General features: G+C 44.1%; 1 protein-coding gene across 1 annotated transcript in view; it reads left to right on the top strand.

Annotated features, from left to right (window-relative positions):
- The window catches only part of TAF2 (TATA-box binding protein associated factor 2), a 2,150,018-nt gene that overhangs the window by 1,925,273 nt on the left and 200,098 nt on the right, over nucleotides 1-24,647 (top strand). The window contains exon 23 of the mRNA XM_044066916.1: nucleotides 4,872-5,098. Within this exon, the coding sequence (XP_043922851.1) occupies nucleotides 4,872-5,098 (227 nt within the window). The remainder of the gene's footprint in view (nucleotides 1-4,871; nucleotides 5,099-24,647) is intronic.

The raw sequence follows: 24,647 nt of genomic DNA on the forward strand, positions 1-24,647 counted from the left end.
ACTCCTTGGGACTTGAATCTAATGTTGCAGTCTAATTCCCCATTTGAACCATCTGCAAGTTCCGATTTGAAGTATTTATCCTGGAAAACCTTATTTTTAGTTGCTATTACATCTGATAGACGATTATCTGAGTTACAGGCCCTATCTTGCAAGCCACCTTACCTAATATTTTATAAGGACAGGGTTTTGCTACGAATGAATCCTTCCTTTTACTGAAAGTAGTATCTGACTAGTATCAATCAGGCTATCCAACTTCCAGTATTTTTCCCCAAATATTTCAATAATGGAGAATATTGTCTGCATTTACTAGATGTTCACAGACAATTACATTTTTATCTTCATAGAACAAAGGAATTTAGAAAATCTGATGAGTTGTTTGTTTCATTCTCTTCTGCTTCTCTGGGCAAACCAGTTTCTAAGGTTACTCTGGATAATGGCTTCAAGACTGCATAAACTTCATTTATAATAAAAGGAAAGTGCAGCTGCCGATACCTGTAAAAGCACATTCTACAGGAACAGTAGCCATTTCCGCAGTCTTCCATGCAAGAGCCTCTTTAGATGATATATGCGCAGCGGCTACCTGGGCATCCCCACATACCTTTAGTACTCATTACAAGTTAGATCTAGTCTCTAGGGCTTTGAGCATCCTTTGGCTCGATGGTGCTCAGGAATATTCTTCCGTGAGACCTCCCAAGATTTCAGTAGCTGGGGACTCTGTCCCATGGTCAAGGATTAAGTGAAGATTGACAGCATCAGATAAAGAAGTTAAGTCTTACCATAATATTCCATCTGAGTTGTCAATCTTCACTTATCTTTGACATTCCCACTCTCCTTCCCCCCAGCCTTCTGGGTTTCTTGGTGGAACGGATCTGTCCCATTACAGTGGATTATTCCTCTATGATTATAGATATGGTCTCTACTCTGTTATTTACTGTCTGTCACTATTTTATGCAAACTCAATCTGATGTAATCTTGAGAGGGGCATTATGGGTAGTGCTAAGCTCAAGAGTTTTTGGAAGATGTGAGCTGGAATAACAGCCGAGTGGAACCGAACCCACAGTCAAGGATAAGTGAAGATCAACAACTCAGATGGAATGTTATGGTAAGACATAACTCCTTTTTTCCTTAGTTATACCCATATGATCACCAAGGATTTCTCACAGGTAATCTGTAAGAAATTTCTAAAATCTGCTAACTCATTACACTTCCAAAACATATTCCTAGTTAGCTCTTTCTTCCCCATCACTCCTCCAACATGGGTTCCGGCATGTAGGTCGCAAGACATTTCCTCACGAGCTACAACTCCAAAACCAAAAGGCTGCAACACCACTTCATCATAGAGTGATGCGGCCAAAAGGCAGAAATGCTATGGTGTTTAACGCTGGTAATTAAACTGGTACACAGCCACGCTCCTTAATGTAAGCTGCCCAGCTGTTTTATAACAGTAGAAACAGCTGCTATAGAATAATGATTGTCACTGATGTATAAAGCATGAGGGAGCGAGATGCAGAGCATACAATCATACCTCCAACTGTCCAGATTTTTGCAGAAAGTTCAGATGTTTGCCTCATATATTTGTTCTGTGTACATAACAATTTTGGTTGTCTGCTAAATCACTGAGGACCAAGTTGAGTTGAGGACTCTGAGCTGCAGAAGTCATATCCATTTAAACATGCTTGCTAAGACAATTCCTGCTATTCTAGCAACTTTCTAAGTTTATAAGAGCAATATTTAAAATCTGTCCATAGATGTCTGCCTTTGTCCCCAGGTATTACAGGCTTTGTACAGATATCTTGTGCTAAGAGGTTGAGAGGAATGCATACTACTGAGGGAAAGAAAGGCATTAGATAGGCTTAAGCTGAAGATTCTCACCTATAAACAGTGGGAATATGTCGCTGATGACTTGTAGTGGAACAGTGGGAATATGTCGCTGATGACTTGTAGTGGCATTCTTGTAAAGCAGAATAGGAAACACATAACCCTGTGAATATTTGGGTATGTGCTTCCCATCGTGCTTTACAAGCAGGGTGGGAAGCACATACTAGAATGAATATTAAGTTTAGTGACTGCAAAACCCTCTAACATGCTAGAACACTGCAGATGGTATAAGGAAGGAAACAAGTCTGCCCAGTACATAGCTATACAGTCTACAGTAGACATGACATTACAGCAATACCCCTCAGTCTCACTACAAATGTAAAATAGGGAAACCTTACTAGATAGAATCCCAGCTATTCCCCTTCAAACAGTAAATGGCAACAACATACCCCTCAACTGTGCAGATTTTTGCAAAAGGTCCAGATTTTTGCCTCATATTTTTGGTCCGTTTTTCATAAATGTGTGGTTTTCTGGCAAATTAATAGCAAATCATTAAAGATTGAAGTTAGAAAATAATGACAAGACATTTGAGTTTCAGACTGCTGTATTACAAACAGAAAAGTAATGTGCAGGTAAAATACAACAGTAACAGGATAGCCTGTATCATAAGAGACTATGCTAACACAGCAAATTAACTGTAAGGGCATTGATAAGACTATTTCCTTTTACAGAACAGGAAGGAAAGTTGAAAGTGAACAGTGCTTTGCTTACATATTAATGACAGACATGGAAGATGTACTACAAGGTATAGAAGATTATGACTGTACAGTACTAAGGGGAAGCTTTAGATGAACATAAGTACAGTGAAGTGAACGAGGTGCATCTAAAACTGCTTATTACAGATGTGGTCCCACAGAATGCAGGACCAACTACCATAAGGAATTACAAAGTTAAGGCATAAAATAGCAGACACACAGAAGGGATATGGGAGACACAAGCAGGATACAAGGACAGTAATCATTGCAGAATCATATAATTACATATGGCAAGTATGTTGTTAGTATCCCAGCTCACCTACCAAAGCAGACTGTGGTGTAATGGATTAGCTTGTGTGGCACTTGGAAGTCCAACACAGTCTTCCTATGATAGCTGCAGATAGGGAAAACACATACGTAGAGGCAGTCATGCAGAAAAGGGAGCTGTTCAGTTTGTAAATACAGCATATCTAACTGAGCTCTAGCAAGGGATATACCAGTAGCAAAGTGGAGTACACAGAGCAACAAACCACCCTTTCTGACAGACAGCGGTCGTAAGCCACTGCATATGTGTGAAGACATAGCAAGCTACTACAGGAGCTATACTGTGCAAGATGAAACACTTAACACTTCCCACAGCCACAGAGAAGCCTGTATCTGATATCATTGGCATCCAGTCGCCCAGCCTTGCTAAACTCTAGAACATGGATACTGAGCAGTCCTATACAAGTATTGTTGACATGATGGATGCTGCATATGAGTACAGACCAGGTCAGCTTGGCAGCAGATACTGGACAGTGCCCAGGCAATATGGCAAGCCAATGCTCGTGGTAGAGGGATACCTATACCATTTAGAGCGTGAGGTGCCATCCAAATGATACTGGGCATGTATCAAGGGGAACTATCACATTTCATGCAGAGTGGGAAGAACTGCAGAAATCTTTGTCACACCAACATGGACCTGATGCAACCAGTGCACAGGTAGTGGTGTGTGCAGAACTATGGCAGAGTGCAGAACACAGCAATGATTTGCCTAATCAAGTAATGCAGAATATCCTTGGAAAGGTAGATGACAGTGTGTGCTTCAAGAGATGCCTTGTCGTGCTACACACTCTTGTACCATTACCAGAATGTGACAGAGGGCACAGACATCCATTTCTATACACCCTGCAACCCAATCAGACATTGATGTCAGCCGGTACCCACTCACCAGTGGTATCTTTCTCCTAAGTGGATATGGATGGTAAGGACTCTATTGTTGTGCTCACTACAGCTCAAAATCTGGCAGATGTGTGCAGGTCACACATCATACTTGGAGATGGCACATTCCCAACATGTGCAGAAGTGTGCTGCCAGTTGTACACCTTACATGGATCCATTGGCACTCCCACTACTAATAGGATTGTTCCCCTGGTTTATTGTCTAATGACTCCTGAGGCAGCATACAACAATGTGTGGGATATGCTTAAGGAGATGGCTGCAAATATCGGATGCACCTTTTACACAGGCGACATAATGACTGATTTTGAGAAGGCAGCAATTTGTGCTAGCCGTAAGGCATTCCCCAAGAGTATTCTAAAGGGTTGCTTTTACCATTTTGTCCAGATTATTTGGTGGCAACTCCAGCATCACCACCTTGTGGCTCTTTATAGTAAGGACACTGCATTTTCTATAGCCATCAGCAAGTTGATTGCCTGGCTTTCCTACCAGTAGATGATGATGTGCTTGCATTTATGGAGATTGTATCTACATTACCAGAGTGTGCTAAGCCTGTATCAACATTTCTTGACCATCATTATGTGCATGGCCGACCAAGGAAGTATGCCTCCCACTGAACTTCACCACAATGATTGCCAGTATCTTATCCTCAGATATTCTGGAATGATTGTGATGTTTCTGACATGGAACTTCCATGAACCAGCAATTCTATCCCAGCACAATCCCAACTATGCTCCAAGTAGAGTTTTAATACCACTGATGGCTACTGTATCCCTGTCAGTGGTATTAAAACTCTACTTGAAACATAGCTGGGATTGTGCAAGCACAGAATTATTATTTTTTTTTCTTTTTATTGTTTGCCTTATTTCAGATTTGGTAACTCACATGCTTATTAAACCAAAACTGTTTCCAGTTATGTCTTGTGAAAAATTTAGAAGTTGTATATTGCTTTTAGCATAAAAGGACACATGATGTGTAAGTAGCATGCCTTGTCTTGTAAAAAGTATCCTTGTAGCCATGGTGTTTGTGGTCATACTTTTAAAGAGTTTAAATGCTGTATTTCATTCTGTCTTGTTTCAGGCACCTGCCATGACTGGAGATTGAGATGTGGTGCAGTTGACCTTTATCATATCCTCTTTGGAATGGCTAGACCCTCATGTCTCCCTCTACCAGAACTGGGACTTGTTCTTAATCTTAAAGAGAAGAAAGCTGTGCTCAACCCTACTATCATTCCAGAATCTCTGGGCAGCCAGGAGCCTATCATCAATTCTAGTATTCATGGACCATTGTCAGCATTTCAGAATATTGTAAGAATTGTGCTTTTTAGTGTGTCTGTGTCTGTCTGTGTCTGTGTCTGTCTGTGTCTGTCTGTGCGTGTGTGTGTGTGTGTGTGTGTGTGTGTGTGTGTGTGTGTGTGTGTGTGTGTGTGTGTGTGTGTGTGTGTGTGTGTGTGTGTGTGTGTGTGTGTGTGTGTTTCACATTTTCTAAGGCTTTTGTATCCCAGACTGGCATATTTATTAACAAATATTCACAGCAGATCAGATATGTAGTCAGAACTAAAGTTTTAAATTAATTTCTTCTGCCAAGTATGGAACAAGTTGGAAATTAATTTGTATATGCTGTTGTATCACAAGTCTTTCATTACTTGTGTCATAACTATTAAGGTGTTTAATATGTTTTACTAAAAGAAGAGGAAAAGAAATTTGCATTTTTGTAAAGTAAATTCCTGCAAGCCAAATATGAATTTACCGTGTGGTATGTGTCACGGGGGGAGAGTGTGAAGAGTGAGAGTGATCCCTGGCAGCAGCAGCAATGAGGTCTGTGCAATTCTGGTCCATACCATTGGACACATACCTCTCACCCTCTTAGATCAAGAAATCTGGACAAAGCCAAACATAGTGGGGGTACAAAAGCACAAAACAGTGTCACCTTTAAGCACTGCTCTCACAAACTTAGAAAGTTGATAGCAGTGCAGGTTTTGCATTAGCATGAATTTTCTGACGGGTATGAAGTATGAAACTCACCTGTCATTATTTTCTGACTTCATCCGCAATGATCTGCCAGTGATTTGCCAGAAAACAACAATTTTATGAGAAAAAAGACCAAAAATGTGAGGCAAAAATCTGTACAGTTGAGAGGTATGCTGGACAGAGCCAAATAATAGGGACAGATTTTTAATATTGCTCTTATAAACTTAAAGTTAATAAGGTTGTCATTAGGTTTGTTTTCCTCTCAACCATATTAGATCAGTGTTATGCTGTTAAGCAGAATGTACACTTTTTTTTGATAATTGCCTTTTTTATTGCACTTTTGAGCTTTTCTTCCCTGGTCTCCTAGTCCAGTCAGGCAGCCTCGTTAAACAAATGTCAAATAAATAAATGAAATATGCACTTTATGTGCGCCGCGGGGGAGCACCTTGGGAAAACCTGGATTCAGCAAGGGAGGCGAGAATCAAAAAAGGTTGGGAACCACTGGACTAAGCAATCTTGCTGCACAGTGGTACAGTTATCTTTTGTTTGTGTTTATGAAATAAGTGATGTTATTCTTCTGTTGAAATGAAATGAACTGTGCTGAAAAATATTTGAATGTCCTTAACTTCTGTTGCTTTTGTTCTAGTTAGGCACATAGGAATTTGTTTATTAACCATGCTTTTAGAAATTCTGAAGTCTTCATTATTATATTTCATACCTGAAGCCTTACTTCTGTTGTAATATCATCCAAAAGCTGGTGATGCTGGCGGTTGGTAAAAGAAAAAAAATTGCATTTATATACTTTTTTTTTTTCCAGGCTGCAAATGTACATGAGTACCACTAAACACTTTAGGTCTAATTAAAGTTTTCATCAGCCCAAAAGGGGGTTTTATATTGTAGAATGTTATGTGCTGCAAGAGGACATGCTACAACCAGGTCATAGTTGAGGGTAGTTTCATGTCATGATCCAAAAAGGCAGGAGTTCATGTTCCACGGACTTGAGAAAAAAGGAATGTTAAGTTGTCAATCTCGCCTTCATTCTTGCTGGATGGGTTCAGAGCCGACCCTCAGCTCTGACTCGGCCTATACTAAAGCTCGAGAGCTATTTATACCGGCTCGAGGCTACCCTATGTCCCACAATGCTAGGCGCTAACTACCCAGATCTCGTTTGCCGCTTACAGCTGCGAGGTGCATTTATTACCGGCTCTACAGGTTTTATATTATAATTCCTAATTTTCTACCTTTTAGTCAGATGTTCAGTTAGTTTTTAGTTAGTGACCATCCCATTAGCTTCCCTTCATAGCTAATCCCCCTTCCGGTCCCGTTTAAACCTTATCCTAACCCCCTTTGGTTATAAGGTTAGGCCTTTGGGCCTATTCTGCTTTCTTTAACTTGTCAGTTTAATTTTTGTGTGACTGACTTAGCTTGTTTTAAAGGGTGTCTGTGTGTGTGCTACTGTATATTTTTTGTACCTTTTAGGATGTCTAAAGACACCAGGGTCTCAGGCTTCAAGAAGTGTGACTCGTGCTGTCAGAAAATGTCACTGACAGATGGTCACACTTCTTGTGTTTATTGCCTGGGCCCTCTGCACCTGCAGGACTCTTGTTCGGTCTGTCATGCGTTCAGTCCAAGAGTCCTGCAGGAACGCAGAAATAAGTTAATTTTGAGGGGCTTGTTAAAGCCTGAAGGTTCCCCGACCAAGTCATCGTCGGGGAAGCCTTCAAAGCCATCTAAGCTGTCGGCTCCGAGTTCAGAGCCTCGACTGGTGGTGCTTTGACTGCTGTTACATCGGCTCCGGCTGGAGACGATGTTTCCAAGACACAGTCTTCCTCATCGGCTCCGGCTGGAGTCGACGTTCCTCAAATTCAGGCTTCTACATCGGCTCCAGCTGGAGCCGATGATTCTAGGACTCAGTCGGCGCCGATAGTGGTTTCGGCGCCATCTGCTAGCCGTAAACGGTCCAGGTCTCCGTCCTTGGAATCTGCTCACTCGGCTCCGAGGTCTCTCTTACTCTTGGAGTGGAGCCATCGAACCCATTTCTCCAGGTCTTCCAGGCTCTCGGACCATGACCTCGAGAGGGTGGTTAGTAGACTTCTTAAGTCTCAGGCACTAGCCCAAATGCTCCATAGCCCTTCTCAACAGACAGTGACTATTCCCACCCCATCTTCGATTCCTCCTCCGACTCTTTCTTTGAGTTCGGAGCCGGAGCTTGTGGGAGCCGTGGCCGTCGACACGTCGTAGCCGATACCTCACCTTTCGGCTCCGTTGTCAGCTCTGGTCTCTTCCATGGTCCCATCCTTGGAGGGATACGGGTGCATGGACTTCCTAGTCGGCTCCAAGGGGGCGAATGGCATCGGACCCTTGTCCGACCCCGTTCTCCCTCTCGGAGCTTCGGCGCTGGTAAGTTCGGCCCCGACATCGGCTTCGGAGCCGTCCCTCTTGGTGCCGGGAGGGGTCCTTATCTCTTCGGAGCGGGGACCTTCTACCCTGCCTGATAGGGGCGCCTTCGAAGTCATGAGGAGCGTGCTGGCCCCTGTGCCTGCTCCACGGTCGGCTCCCTCAGCTCCTCCCTCTGTAGTGCCTGCTGCGGTCTCTACCCACCCTCTCATTCCTGACCGTAGAGATCCAACGCCTCAGGTTTCCCCATTGGGAATATCCTCCTCTTCTGAGGTTTCCCCTGATCCGTCAGGGGAACCCCCTCGGAAGAGGAAATGTAAGAGGAAGCATGTGGACTCCCCTGAGTCCATTACATCGGATACCGACTTGGATGAGTCGGAAGGGTCCCCACGGTCCCCCTCTGAGGATGTCTCCTTTTCAGACATCCTTGAGATCCTGAAGCAGAGGGGGAACTGGTCTACCCTTAATCCTTCTGAGGACGAGTCGGTTTACCTAGAGGCATTTAGCTCTCGCCCTTCCACCTCCTGGGTGTCTCCGCTGTTTGACCCCCTCATGGAAGTGGTGTCGTGGAAGGCGTGGACGGCCCCTGATACGATGGAACCTACCCCACGGAGGCCTTCCAAATTCATAACAGCCCCTTCGGACAAACAGTTTTTAGCCAAGGGTGTCCCGGTTGATGCCACGGTGGTGGCTGTAGCCACTAAGAAGGAACTGGCTGATCCTTCAGTACCTGTCCATCCTCTTAACAAGGAGTCTAGGACTATGGATAGGTACGGCAAGCGGATGTTTTCTTCAGCAACCTTTGTCATGCGGTCGCTGAATTATATGTGCCACTTCACCCGCCTTCAAAGAGACATGCTCAAAGAAGTGGGTGAGGTCTTACAGGATCCAACAGCTGCGGGGTCTCAGGACAAAATAAACTCCCAGCTGGCAACCCTGAATTCCATTGTCAACTCCTCCATGCGGCTTATTTCCTATGCGGCCGATGGGGCGAGTAGGGCTGCAGGCACAGGCGTTGCCTTAAGGCGTCATGCCTGGAAGCGGCTTTGTAACTTTGCAGACCCATTTAAGGTGTCCTTCACTAACTCCCCCTTTGACGGCTCAGCTTTGTTTGGATCTCAGGTGAAGGATACTTTTACCCGATGCGAGCAAGAAGGCAAGACTCTCTCTGCCGTGGGAGTCCGTTTTTCCACCCCGTCTAGACCATACCCTAAGGGTCAGAAGGGTGGGAAGATGTGGTTCCGTAAACCACAAGAGGTCGCGCCTGACGCAAGAGGTCTGTTCCCCTCTAGAGGCAGGGGGGGAACAATAACAGACGCCGCCCTAGGGGCAGAGGAGGTCCGCAAAATCAGGGTAGCAGAGAGTCTCTTTCTGACAAACCCTTCCAGCATCCCTGAGAAGCTGCCCGACTGTCCGCCTTCGGAGGCAGTCGGGGGGAAGGTTATCACTGTACCCAGAAGCCTGGCTTTCACTCACCCAAGACAAATGGGTACAGTCGATCATACCCGAGGGTTACAAAATTCCTTTTATCCACACCCCAACTCAGCCAAAAGGACCCCTCCCAGACATTCCACCCAGTCTAAGGGGACAAGCAGTACTAGAAATATCAAAACTGCTAACAAAAAGAGCCATCCAGCCAGTCCCAGCAGACCAACAAGGATCCGGAATCTACTCCCAAGTTCTTTTTGGTACCAAAAAAGACAGGGGACTGGAGACCAATACTGGATCTCAGCAGACTAAACAAGTCTGTAAGAAGAACGAAGTTCCGGATGGTCACGCTACAGTCCATTTTACCCTTTCTGGGTCAGAACGATTGGATGTGCTCAGTAGACCTTCAGGATGCGTACTACCACATCAAGATGCACAGGCGCTCCAGGAGGTTTCTCCGCTTCCGGCTGGGAGCCAGTCACTATCAGTTCAGAGCCCTGCCCTTTGGTCTCACTACAGCCCCCCGAGTGTTCACCAAATGCATGGCAGTGGTTACGGCTCATCTGAGGCATCAAGGATTCCAGGTGTTTCCATACCTAGACGACTGGCTCCTCACTGCAACCACCAGGCGTCAACTTCTCCTCTCCAGAGATTACACCATTCAAACTTGCAAAGGGCTAGGTAGCTCCATAAATTTCGAAAAGTCTGCCTTGTCGCCTTGTCAGTCTATTACCTTCATAGGCGCCACCTTGGACACAGTCCGGCTTTCCGCAAAACTAACCGAGCAAAGAGTTCTAGATATTCACAGGCATGTTCACATCCTTCTTCAGAACAACAAAATCCAAGCCAGGTTTGTCCTTAAAGTATTAGCTCTCATAGCGGCAGCCATTACTCTACTTCCCCTAGCTCGCTTTTATATGCGGATCCTTCGATGGATGCTTTTTTCCCAGTGGTCCTTTCAACAACTTCCAATGTCACACAACATTTTAATAACCCTGTCTTGCAAGAAACACCTTTCGTGGTGGATGGTCTCCCCTCAAGTCCTTCAGGGCAGACCATTTGTTCCTTCTCCCCCGGTCGCCACTGTGACAACGGATGCCTCCCTGATCGGGTGGGGGGGGGGGCATTTTCAGGGCAGGACGGTCCAGGGCACATGGCAACCTTTCGAGTGCCATCTGCACATAAATGTCTTGGAGATGAGAGCAGTACTTTTAGCGTTGCAAGCCCTTCAGGACTCTCTTCCTATTGGGACTATTGCAGTTCAGACGGACAATATGTCCGTAGTGTGGTACATCAACAAGCAGGGCGGAACCAAGTCCTATCCCTTATGTCGAGAGGCTCTCAGACTTTGGCAGTGGGCGATCTCCTCTCAGCGGTTTCTGATAGCAACACACATCCCCGGGAAGTCCAACATCATAAAGGACAGGTTGAGCAGAGCCATTCTCATGCCACACGAGTGGTCTCTCAAACAAGCAGTAGTGGAGAGAATTTTTCAGAGATGGGGTCGACCTTGCTGCGACCTTTTTGCAACACCTCAAAATACCAAGTGCCATGACTTCTTCACTCTCTTCCTTCTTCCCGGCCACCCCCCTAGAGACGCTCTAGTCCACGATTGGCCCCGGGGACTTCTGTATGCCTTTCCCCCCTTTCCACTAATCACTCAATTGATTCAGAAAGCTACCGCCATGAGAGCCACCATGATCCTCATTGTTCCTTACTGGCCTCGTCAGATATGGTTTCCGTTCCTGCATCGTTGCCTCTTGGGGCAGCCCTGGCATCTGGACCCAGTGCCAGATCTCTTGACCCATCAGTCGGGACAGCTGCACCAGTCCCTCCAATCTCTCAACCTCACAGCTTGGTTGCTCCAATTCCAACCCTAGCCAGGCTTCCCCTTATTTCCCATTCTGTGCGTGACGTACTTATAGCTTCCCTAAAGTCATCCACCAGGAGGATTTATGCCAGCAAGTGGAAGCGTTTTTCCTTCTGGGCAGGAGCTAGAAATATAGATCCTTTTACTGCCCCTATCCAATCAGTCCTAGACTTCCTAGCCAAATTGTTTCACCATCAGAGTACAGTTAGCGGCTATTTCAAACTTTCATGCAGGCTTTTCGGACTCCAGTAATCATGTCCCATAAGCTTTGTAAAACCTTTCTTAAAGGTATCTTTTTGCTTAAGTCCCCAATCAGGGACTCCCCACCGCAGTGGGACTTAAATTTGGTTCTAACCTCCTTGATTCTTCCCCCCTTTGAACCTGCGGCTTCCTGCTCCTTGAAATTGCTATCTTGGAAAACTCTTTTTCTGGTCGCCATAACATCTGCGAGAAGAGTATCAGAACTTCAGGCCCTTTGCATTCATCCACCTTATCTAGTTTTCCATAAAGACAGAGTGTCCCTCAGGACTAATCCGTCCTTTTTACCCAAGGTTTCTTCTGAGGCAAATCTAAACCAGACTATCGATCTTCCAGTTTTCTTCCCCAACTACTCCCAACAGAGCGGAACAAAAGCTGCATTTTCTGGACGTTCATCGTCAACTCCGTTACTATCTGGATAGAACCAAGCAAGCTAGGAAATCTGAGCAGCTCTTCCTATCTTATGCGGCAGGGAAGAAAGGCCTTCCAGTTTCCAAAGTAACCTTTTCTAGATGGCTGGCCTCTGTGATTACTTTCATCTATCAGCTCCGACGCCAAAAGCTACCGTCAAGGCCCAGGGCTCACTCAACTAGAGCATTAGCCACCTCAATAGCTTTTCAGGCTAGATTACCGATAGATTCCATTTGTGCGGCAGCCACTTGGACCTCTCCTCATACCTTTATCTCTCATTACAAATTAGACATGGCCTCCCAAGCCGGGCTAATTTTGGTTCCACCGTTCTCAAGAGTCTGTTCCGATGAGCCACCCAGGGTGAAGGTGCTAGGGACGCGGTCCCATCCAGCAAGAATGAAGGCGAGATTGACAACTTAACATTGAGAGGTTATGTATCTACCATAACGTTCCATGTTAGTTGTCTTCTTCTCGCCTTCTTTCTTGCGTCCCACCCCCCATCCTCCTAGCCTGGACAGACCTAAGGATCCTTGGGGATCTTCTTCTTGCCTCAGTTTTGCCCCCTAGGCTATCCCTTCTGGTAGCTATAGGTCTAGGTGACTTTTGAGTGAGATTTCCTCTCCTCCTTTTGTTGGAGAGCAGAACTGCTATGGTTTCAGCTATCTGGGTAGTTAGTGCCTAGCATTGTGGGACATAGGGTAGCCTCAAGCCGGTATAAATAGCTCTCGAGCTTTAGTATAGGCCGAGTCGGAGCCAAGGGTCGGCTCCGAACCCATCCAGCAAGAAAGAAGGCAAGAAGAAGACAACTAACATGGAACGTTATGGTAGGTACATAACTTCTCATTTCAACTTCAACTTCGATTTTGTTATAGTGATTATTTCCTAAAAGATGCTCTATGTGCAATGTGCAATAATAGCAGTTAAAAATTAAGTCTTACAATCAATGCAGATCTATTCATGTAGTCATCACATAGTGCACTAAACAAGTAAATGAAAAAGTAGTAATGATAAAGCAGTGAGTAAAACATTAACTGACAATGCAGCAATCTGTGGATGCATTTTATTAACACTGCAGCATGCCACAAATAAATATAAACTCACTATTAAGAGTCCCAAAATACTTGGATAAAGTCCAGCCCTGTTTGGCTACCATCGGCGATGTCTGTCAGTTGACTTTGAAGATTAAGGAGCTGTTAACAGGCCATTTCTTGTGGTCCGTTGGGGCAAGTTTTGATTCCCTCAACCTTGACTGACTAACTGTGTGACTCTGAGCAAATCACTTAACCAGACACCACCCCCAGGCTGAGTGTGAAAAAGGTCTGTGGAGTTTATTGCTCTACCATGGAAAACAAATAAATAAATACAGTCCAACAACTAATGTTCCTTCACACCAAGTGGAACTCCATGAAACTATCAGCATATTGTAACTACCCATATCCTTCACTCAGCTAATTAATCCAAGAACAATTGAAAAAAAGAGTAAAAAACAGTCATAAGTCATTCTTAATCCAGTCTAAAAACAACAATAGCAGCTGTCAAAGTCTCTTAACTCTCAAAGTCCCATAACAGTGACAAAGAGGCCAAGATCTCAACAGCCGCAAACCAGGCAGTCGAAACACCAAGAGATGCTAACAGGCATCAAAAACCACCAGAGTCTGGACAAAATCTAATAGCAGAAACTATCAACAGAATAAAACAAGTTCAATAAGCCAAGGTCTCAAATATGTCTCAGATGCACAAAGTACGATCCAAAAATAGCATAGAGAAGAAACCTAGCTTATCTATATGCAACCACCTGCTGCCATCTTCAGACATGTGTTTAGATACTACATTCAGATGAAAGACATAGCCCCCTGGACCTGTTACTTAAGTTGACTTTGAAGTTAATGCGTCTTGGGAAGAGGGAAATTTACCTTGAAATGGTATTCTGAATAGAGTGTTTTTTTTTTTTAACTTGGAGATGGTTGCAAATGTGAACATTGCGACCACTATGTATTTCTTACCAAAAGTAGTACATAAAATGTAAATCCTTTTTATATGAACTGATAGCTGAAGTATGTAGTTGTACATTCCACTTTGCAAGTTTTACAGTTTTGCAAACTGAATTAACAAATGAGAGATTAACTTGGCCTACAGTTTGGTTGGGTGCAGCACTGTTTTTTTTAATTTTAAACATCTTTATTAAATTATCCATTAAGTCATAGAAAAAAATACATTATTAGAAAAGAAAACAAACCGTATCAACATTTTTTCATTTTTATGCAGTTGTACGTTACATATATATTTTCTTTCTTTTTTCAGCTGTTATGGACTTCAACATTGCATAAATTGATCAGTTTCTCCCTCCCGTAAACCTCACTCCTCCTCCTGAACATTATTCTACATGTGCTGTTCACATGGATGCCATTTATTTCTATATCATTTTCTCCTTCCCTTTTCTAAAGATTCTACATCCAGTTCTTTTGTCTCCTTTACAATAATCAGTACTCCAATTAAAGTTGGTTTAGATTTTGATTTCCATTGACTAGTAATTGCATTTTTGACAGATAATAGCATTAAACTTAGTAAGGCCTTACTTTGCGTTGGCATTTCAGACCATGCATCCCCAGCTCAAGAGAATAATTTCTTCAGTTACAGCTATTTGCTTCCGTGACATTTCTGACAGAGTACTCTGTAGGGAATTTTTAAAATCTGCCAACTTGTTACACTCCCAAAAACCATATTCTCTGTTACCATTCACGTTCCCATCACACCTCCAGTATTGGCTATCTACCTGAGGAAAAATTCTCTAAAGTCTGCTTCAGGTGTATTGACAGCCGCTATTGTTGGATTTTTACAAACACTTCCAAACAAAAGTCCTAAACCTTCTGACTTTGTTGCATACTTAGATGCCATACAGATGTCATTCCATTGTAAATTGCCTTCCCAGTCTATCTTTCTAGTCTTTTCTAACTTCATCTGATTTGTTCTTATAGTTGTTTTACTCATACATTTTATAAGGGTTCCTATTGGAACATCGAATTTTCAATTGTTCGAATCACTAACGTTCGACCTTTAATGATTGAATATTTGAAAATTCAAAATGTTCAAAATGAACATAAAAAAAGAAAAGGTAAAGGGTGTAAGCAGAGGGGCAAGCCCCCCTGCACTCCCCCCACCCCACTATTTACATATACCAACTCCAAGATCGCGCTACAGTGTAGGAAAGGGAAATCTTCCCTTTCCGCACTGTAGTGCATTAAAGTGCAACCTCGGAGTTGGTATATTTAAGTAGCGGGGGGTGTGCAGGGGCTTGCCCTACTTTAACCCGCCAGGGTTGTCTTTGTTTTTTTTGTTTTTTTTTTTAATTTCGAAGTTACGGAACTTCGATCATATGGTGTCGACCATATGGTATTCGAAGTTCTGTAACTTCGATTTTCTAATAGGTAACCATTTTATAAGCCCTACTAATTATCCCTTTTTTTAATAGCAATTTCTGTTTTAGACTTGACTAAAAACTCCAGCAGAGCGGGTTTTCCACTTACCCTTCCCTTATCCCCTTTTGTTTGCCTGTACTCTGATATCAGTCCCTGGTGGGTATAGGCAGTCTATAACCTGCAGTCCCACTCTATTACCTTTCCATGTCTAGTTATTTGCTCTCAGTACCTTGGTTCCTTTTCCAATTATCGCCAGTAAATTCTATCCCTTTCTTGCCTGTTTTTCTATACCCGTATTTGCAGTCATCCCTATTGGCAAAATCTTCTTTCTCCATTACCTTGTTGGCTTAATTCTTAGAATACTTTCTTCTACTTTCTGTGGCAAAATTGTGTTTATTTTACTTTTGGGGGGGCTGGCAAAGTGTTTTGAAGTGCTTTTTAATGTGTTTTTCTGTCAAAAAGTGACTTTAAAGACTTGTAGTTTGTACTGGCACTTGCCGCTTTTCCTCCTAGGGGAAAAGGCACCATCTTTGGATTGACCATTGAACAAACTACCAGTCCTGCAGTCGATCCTTCTTCCAGCCACAAAAAGAAAAAGTTAAGCAGACAGCCTTAGCCATCACAGCAGGCTAACAATTTGCCTCAACCTGAGGTGGTTGACTCTGCTGCGCCATTTGTTGTACCCCAGATCCCTGTGATGTAGCACCTGCAGCCACTGTGGACTGGAGGTTAGTCACTTCCTTTGCTGTTGTTGGAGGCCCTCGGTGGACAAGGGTATAGCACTCTTGTTGGCTCTGTGAGAGGGAATGGAGAAGGATTCCCTGTTTTGTCAGAATGCTGTGCCCATACATGTGGCAGCTATTGCTAACATGGTTGGCCCCATGTTTCCCGTCAAAAAGAAATGGAAAACTAAGCCCGAGTCTACTCCTCCTCAAATTTCTTTGGACAGGAGTAGTTTACTGGGATGGACTCAGGGTTTAATTCTTATAAAGTAATTTCTGGTGAAAGAAAGAGGGATACCTCTTTTGCTGAAGCGATTCAAGATTCTAAATCTAAACAGGAAGATGAATTGAACCAGTGCAGGTTTTTTCCCTCAGATTTCTGATTCAGACTCAGAGGGGAGCTCAGATGTCCTTCAAGGATGCATCTGCAGTCCTTACATATGGGTTGTCCTGCCTCAGGCAGCCCTTCGGTCGGCCGGATTCCAAAGTCTGGGTCCGGTGTCAGCTGATGTCGCCCTCTCCCCGACGTCAGAGCGCTTGGGGTATAAAAGCGTCAGCCGACGCCATCTTCCCCAGTCTCTCTTGCCGTGTGGTGCCCGAAGCAGAAGCAGTTCGCAAGTGCTGGTCGGCCAGCTCCTGTAACTTCAGCTACCGAAGACTTCAAAAGCTAAGTACCCCGTTGGGGACTCTTTCTTGCCTCAGCCGATGTCAGATCAAACGCTTAAAGTTAATAATTGCTTAACTTGTGGGAAACAAATACCTCATAAGGATTTCCATTCTTACTGCCTCCCCTGCCTAGGCCCAGACCACGACGTCTCGGCCTGTACAGCCTGTGCTTCCTTCAACCGACGCACTCTTAGGCGTCGGGCGGAGTTTGCAGAGGAATTTTTTGGGGCTAGTTACTGTTACAATATGCCGTTGGAGACTCCGACTTCTCATTTAACCAAAAAACGGAAGGACAAGGACCGACACACGCGGACCGTGGTTTCGGCTGAAACCACGCCTAGGCCTACCGTGAGTGTCTCGGTCTCGGCTGAAACCGAGTCCTTGGTACTTCCGACTGTCGAAACCACACAACCGACAACCTCGGCCCCGGAGGCCTCTTCTGAGTCGGTTATAGAATTTCCCTCAGAAACCGGTGTTCCGGAAACATCCGACACCATTTCCCTAGACAAAATTACGCCAGCTCGTGGAGCAGCCAGGCCTCCTGCATCCATGTCCATAAATGCATTCACAAGGGCTAAAGCTGCTAAACAGCCAAAATCTCTGCCTCCCATGGCTATTCCTCAGGGATCCACTACAGGTTCACAGATTTTAAGTTTAGCTGAGGACCTTATTTCCTTAATTAGGGGCTCTCAGCCACATCTGGACAGGGGCTCTCAACCTCCTCTAGACAAAAGGCCCAGGGTTGAGCCCACTGATCCCCAGTCCTCTGATGAGGCCTCAGATGGCTCTGTGCTCTTTCAGACTACCAGGAGGAGGCCTTTACGGCCTACGAGGATTCTGATGCAGAGGAATCTATTCCCTCTGCCTCCCCTCCTGAAGAGCTGTCCTTTGGGGAGACCCTTCACTCCATGAGAGAGCATTTCAAATGGCAGGGCCAGGAATTCTCTGATTCCAGGAAGAGATTAAGGACTTTTTTGCATTTACCTCAGCATAGACCTTTGGCTATTCCTCCTGTTTTGAATGTCATTGATGATGTGTACTCTGAGTCTAGCATTACCCCTGACTCCCTTCCTCCGGCTCCTGTCAAACCCGATAGGTACTACAGGGTCCCAGACTCACATAATTTCCTTTACAAGGCCCACTCTGCTGACCCTGAAACTATTTCCCAGGGCCCTAAAGGGGTTGCATCTGCCACTACTAAAAATCCACTCCCCTCTGAAAGGGAGTCCAGGGCTTTAGAGAGATGGGGTAAAAAAGTGTATACTTCTTCCACTCTTTCTATGAGGGCATTAAATTGTCAATTCCATATGATACAGTACCAAGAGTATTTGTTGGATGAATTGCATAAAAAACTATCTTCACCTGAACCCCTAGATCGCAAGTCACTTCAGGATCTGGTACATAACTCCCAACAGGTTAGCAACCATTTCTTGCAGTGTGGTTATGATGCATTGGAAGCTTCATGTAGGTCAGCAATGACAGGTGCAGTCATACGTAGGCATGCTTGGCTGAAGGAACAAACTCTGCCAGATCATGTTAAAGCAAAGCTTCTGGATGCGCCACTGGAAAAGTAAAAGTTATTTGGCTCCACTGCTCAGGAGGTCTTAAAGAAATTTGAGGAAAAGGCTAAATCTGTACAAACAGTCAAAGATTTTCTCCAGGTCCAACCACCAAGATTCAGCAGAAATTGGCCCTCTAAGAATTGGTCCTTTCCAGATGCAGAGAGATTTCAAAGAGGCAAGAACAGGCGTGCCAGAGGTAGAGGGCAAGCTAGAGGCTCCTACAGAGGACGTCAGTGGCAGCCTCCTAACCAGAGAGATAGTGCAGGACCTACAACTGCTGCACAAGGACAGACTCAATGACTTTACCTTGACCCCGCCAACCAGGGCTCAATTGGAAGCACCTTTGGGAGGAAAGCTATCTTTATTCTCAAAAAATTGGCACAGTATTACAAGGGACAAATGGACACTGCAAATAATAGACCAAGGATACAGGTTCCATTTTCATACATTACCAAAAAGAAAAGGCATGCCAAACCTGCCACCGAATCAAAGGGCAGAGGCTTTAAAACAAATTTACAACCTTTTGCAAATGAAAGCTATAGAAAAGGTTCCTCTCACAGAACAAGGCCAAGGATTTTATTCCAGACTATTCCTTGTCCCAAGAAAAGAAAAACAATGGAGGCCTATTCTCGACTTGTCCGCACTGAATACTTATCTCATTGTGCCAAAATTCAAAATGCTGACCCTACAGCAACTCCTTCCCATGCTGGGCAAGGGGTCTTGGCTGGTAACTCTAGACCTCAAGGAGGCATACCTGCATGTCCCTATCAGACAAAGTTGCAGAAGACACCTCAGATTTCTTGCAGGTTCAGAGCATTATCAATTCTCAGCATTGCCCTTTGGCTCATCTACTGCGCCCAGAGTATTCACGAAATGCCTGGCATCAGTAATTGCACACTGCAGACTTCAGGGGATTCAAAATATACCCATATCTGGACTACTGCCTTATACAAGCGGACAGCCAACAAACTTTGGTAAAACACTTGAATTATGCCATCCGCCTACTTCAGGCTTTGGGATATACAGTCAACATTCACAAATCAAGACTTGTTCCATCCCAAAGGATAATTTTTCTGGGTGCAAAACTAGATACAACCACCCAAATGGCTTTTCTCATGGAAGAAAAACAAAGACAACTACCGGATTATTTCGAAAATCTGGCAAAACAAACTCAGCTGACTGCAAGGAAAATGCTGCAGGCCCTGGGTTACGTGGCATCTTGCATTTTTCTGATTCCACAAGCAAGGCTACATATGAGGAAACTACAATGGGTACCTAAGGAGTTTATGGTCTCAGCACAGTCGCAGCTTAGAAGCTTTGATACCACTCATTCCATGCCTTCAAAAGGAATTTCTGTGGTGGGCTCAAGCAAGCCAGTCAAACAGGGGTCTGCCCTTCAGCAAACCAATAATCAGCCAAACCATTCCAATGGACGCTTCAGACCATGGATGGGGAGCACACATGGAGGGCAGATGCATTCAAGGACTATGGTCACAGAAAGAATTGCGCATGCACATAAACCAAAAGGAAATGCTGGCGGCGATACATGCAATCGAGGCCTTCAAACATTTTCTGCATCAAGGACACTTGCTAATAAGGACAGACAATACCACAGTTATGTGGTACATAAACAAGCAAGGAGGTACCCATTCCTACCCTCTTTGCAGGCTGGCAATGAATCTTTGGGAACTTTCCCTAAAAATCAATATAGAGCTGCAATCCCAGTTTGTGCCAGGAAAAGACAATATACTGGCGGACAGCCTAAGCAGAAATAGCATGGATCCACACGAATGGATGCTGCACCCAGACATCTTCCTTCAGATAACACAATCATGGGGGAGGCCGGACATAGATCTTTTTGCCTCCCACCACAACCATCAGCTGAAGAAATTCTGCTCAAGGACATACCACCCACAAGCATGGAAAGTGGGCGCCCTCTTTCAGCTGGAATACTCTAACAGTGTATGCATTCCCACCTCTTCCATTAATGACCAAGGTCTTACTGAAGATCAGGACAGAGCAGCCAAAAGTGATTCTGATAGCTCCGGACTGGCCCAGACAGCACTGGTACCCACTGTTAAGGAGCATGTCACGCACAAAACCGTGGCCTCTACCACGATGGCCACTTCTTCTGACACAACACAATTACAAAACTCTGCACTCCAGCCTGAAAACCTTGCAGCTGACAGCCTGGAGAATACCTTGACTCCTCACCAGGATAAACTATCCAAGACAGTGAAGGACATCATCATGGAAGCTCGCCGGCCTTCCACAAGAAAGGCATATTCAGCAAAATGGAAAAGATTTTGCACTTGGAGCACCACAAAGGGCCTAGATGCGACAGTGATGAACATGGCACATATCCTGGAATATTTGGCAGAAATGCTCCACAATGGTCTTTCTTACTCTTCCATAAAAATTCATGCTTCAGCAATTTCAGCAGAATACAATACTGATCCACCTGTCTTCTCTCATCCTCTCCTAAGGCAGTTTCTAAGGGGAATTAAAAACATCAATCCTCCAAGGAAACCACCAGTGCCTACATGGGACCTTAACTTCATGTTGGAAAAATTAACTCTACCTCCGTTTGAACCAGCAGCATCTTCAGAACTACAGTTCCTGTCTTGGAAGACTGCCTTCCTTCTGGCCATAACCTCAGCAAGAAGAGTATCTGAGTTGCAGGCCCTCATGGCAGTACAACCATTTCTTATTTTTCATCAGGACAGAGTCTCATTGAGAACCAATCCTTCATTCATGCCAAAGGTGGTATCCAGGGTCTCACTGAACCAAGCTATTAACCTGCCTACCTTCTTTCCAAATCCACAAAACAAAGGGGAGAAACTTCTGCATACCCTGGACATTCACAGACAGTTGCGCTACTACTTGGACAGAACTAAGACTTACAGAAAAACTGACCAGCTATTTGTAGCATATGCTGCTGGTGTACAAGGAAAAGCAATTTCCAAACAGACAATTTCAAAATGGATAGGGAATTGCATTCGATTCTGTTACTCTTTTCATGGCAAAACTGTGCCAGCTAACATTAGACCTCATTCCACCAGAGCTACAGCCACCTCCACAGCCTTCTTAAGAGGGGTGGCTACCAAGGACATTTTAGAAGCTGCTACATGGAGCTCCGTGCATACATTTTCCAAGCATTACAACTTACCCTTATATTCCAGATCCAGAGCAGGCTTTGCTACGGCAGTCCTGCAGGGCATTTTAGCTACACCATCCTTTTCTTAGATCCTACCACCCCCAGCTTGGCTATGGTATTCTACCCATATGTAAGGACTGCAGATGCATCCTTGAAGGACATAGTACAGTTTTGTACCTACCATAAATGTAGATGTCCGATAGGTATGCATCTGCAGTCAGGTTTACCCTCCTCCTTTCCCTCTGTGGTATTTCCTGGGTGCTTATCCCTCTTATAGCTAGCTGGGGTTATCTATTATGGTGTATTTGTTTTATATTACTGTGCATGTTTGGAATTTTTTGCATCTCTTCAAATTTAGCCTTCCTTAGAGGGCACCTGGCATCTGGGGCAAGAAAAACTGAGGAAGATGGCGTCGGCTGATGCTTTTATACCCCAGGCGCTCTGACGTCGGGGAGAGGGCGACATCAGCCGACGCCGGACCCAGACTTTGGAATCCGGCCGACCGAAGAGCTGCCTGAGGCAGGGCAACCCATATGTAAGGACTGCAGATGCATACCTATCGGACATCTACATTTATGGTAAGTACAAAACTGTACTTTTCTGATTCTCTCTGAGGGGTTTCTCTTTCTCCAAGACTATTGCCAGAATGTGCCAGTGGTCTTCGTGAGAGAACACTGAGGTTTCTCAGTCCTTCAGAAAAAAAAAACTATGAGCTGCTACAGAAGGATTTTCAAAAAATTACATCCATTCCTCCTGTTCTGTCTGCTTTAGAGGATGTATGCGTCACTGCTGTATTTTTCCTGAGTGTCATAAAGTTGCCTTTAAAAAGGCAGATGGGATGTATAAAGTTCCTCAGTCTTTTAAAGTTTTGTATGCTATTCCCAAACCTGACCCAGCAGTGAAAGCATTAGTTGATCCCACTGCTACTAAGCACTTAGTTAATTTCATTCATACTCTTTCTAACAATGATGGGAAAATTGATAAGTATGGGAAAAAGTGTATACTTCTGCATCTTTGAATTTCAGATTCTTTAATTGTCAGGCTCATATGTTACAGTTTGTATCGACTAATTGGGAAAGTATGAGGAATGTTTTATCTATGGGTTCTTCTTGTGAAGAGAAATCTGCTTTGCTTTAAATAATTTAGTGTCTTTTATTGCACAGGTCACTACTCATTGTTTATATTGTGTGCACGATTCTGTCAATACTTCTTTCAGGGCTGTGGCCACTGGTGCTGCTTTGAGGAAATTTACATTGCTGCATTTTCAGAACCTCACAGATGATGATAAAATTAAATTTTAAGTTCGTCTTTGGATAAAGATTTAGTTTTTTTTTCCCTTCTGCTGCAGAGGTGATCAAAAATGTGATGAAATGGGTAAGATGATCTAGGTAATCTCTAAAAATGTTTCAGTCCTTCTCTTTTCAAAATTTCCAATGGAATTTCTAACTTCTCTTGTAGTTTTGACAAAAAGCAGAATAAACAATTTTAACAAAATCCATATAAACACAATTTAAGAAGAAATGGCAAGGGGGTTCCAAAAAGAAGCCTCATACCTCCCAAAAAAACAAAAACAGTCCAACAAGTCTGAATGACTATTAAAGAGACATTGTGAACCCCCCTTCCTGCCCTTCCAGAAAGTCTGAATATCCATTTTTCTCTTTGGCAATAGATAGTTTCAGACAAACAGGTTCTGAAAATCATTCATCAAGGTTACAAGTAGCAGTGGGGGGGGGGGGGGTTCTTCCTTTCCATGGGGGGGGGAGGTTATTCCTCATCCTCCACATTTAGACTCTGTTATTTCCACTTGTTCTCTATCACATGCTGTCCCATGGAATGATAGAACCAGTTCCTCCTTCCCAGGTGGGGAAGGGTTTTATTCAGGGATGTTCCTACTACCAAAGAAAGAACATGCTTAGAGACCATTTTTCAATCTTTCTTTAATAAACCTGTTTGTGATAGTGCCCAAATTCAAAATGATCTCACTTCACAACCTGTTATCTCTTCTTCCTAGTTTCTTGGTAACACTAAACTGAAAAGATGCTTGTCATCTAATCCCTTTTCATCCAGACTTGACATTTCTTAAAGTTTTGTGTGTCTGGATCACATTATCAGTTCCATGTGTTATCCTTTGGACTATCCACTGCACCAAAAGTGTTCAAAAAAAGTGTTATCACACATTGCTGGTGTGACGTCCCTGCTCTAGGCCAGTAATCAAGGAACCTGAAGCCTCACCACTGACACTGGAGAGGGGCATTCACTTGGAACAGAAATAGATGCACACAGTATTTCCAGATACAGCTCTCTGCACCAAGCACAATTTCCCTTAAGAGTACTCAGGGAACACACTCAGTCTAGGAGCTGGGTTTCCTTCTCTGTCTCTCCAGACCCCTAGTAAGACTCCCCACTGGCACAGCTGTAGAGTTGAGTCCTCAGCCAAGTGTTCCAAGCCAAGTCCTCCACCATCCTCTCTGTGAAACCAGTGTTGTGTGTTCTTGCTCCAACTAGCTGGCACACACACTCTTTGAGATTTAATTTTAACACACACGCGCGCGCGCGCACACACACACACACACACACACACACCTGGGAAAGGCTGGCACAGATTTACTAGCTCTGCTAACGCTGCCCAGAGTATAAGGTAGTTATACTGCCACCAGCCAACTGCTCTAAGGCTTTTACAAGAGTACCCAATTATACTGAGTAAAATTAATACTAATACAAATGGTAGTGTTTGACCAGTGCAGCAAGGCTTTCAGGAGCGGCCACAGTGTCACCAAATAAATGAGTACTTTCAAAGGTTAAAATATTCTCTAAAAGACCAGTCACAATGAAATGTTTAAATACATTTAATAATAAATAATACAAGAATGTGAAAATACTAAATATCTGTTTAAAATAAACACCAGAGTTTCAATCACAGGAAATATTAAAAGTAGCACAGATGGAAAGGGTCACACAGATGCAGAAAAACAATACTTAACTAATCTCGCTATAGTTTC

This window comes from Protopterus annectens, chromosome 3.part1, assembly GCF_019279795.1.
Source record: "Protopterus annectens isolate FY-2018-M chromosome 3.part1, PAN1.0, whole genome shotgun sequence".
Taxonomy (NCBI): Eukaryota; Metazoa; Chordata; order Ceratodontiformes; family Protopteridae; genus Protopterus; species Protopterus annectens.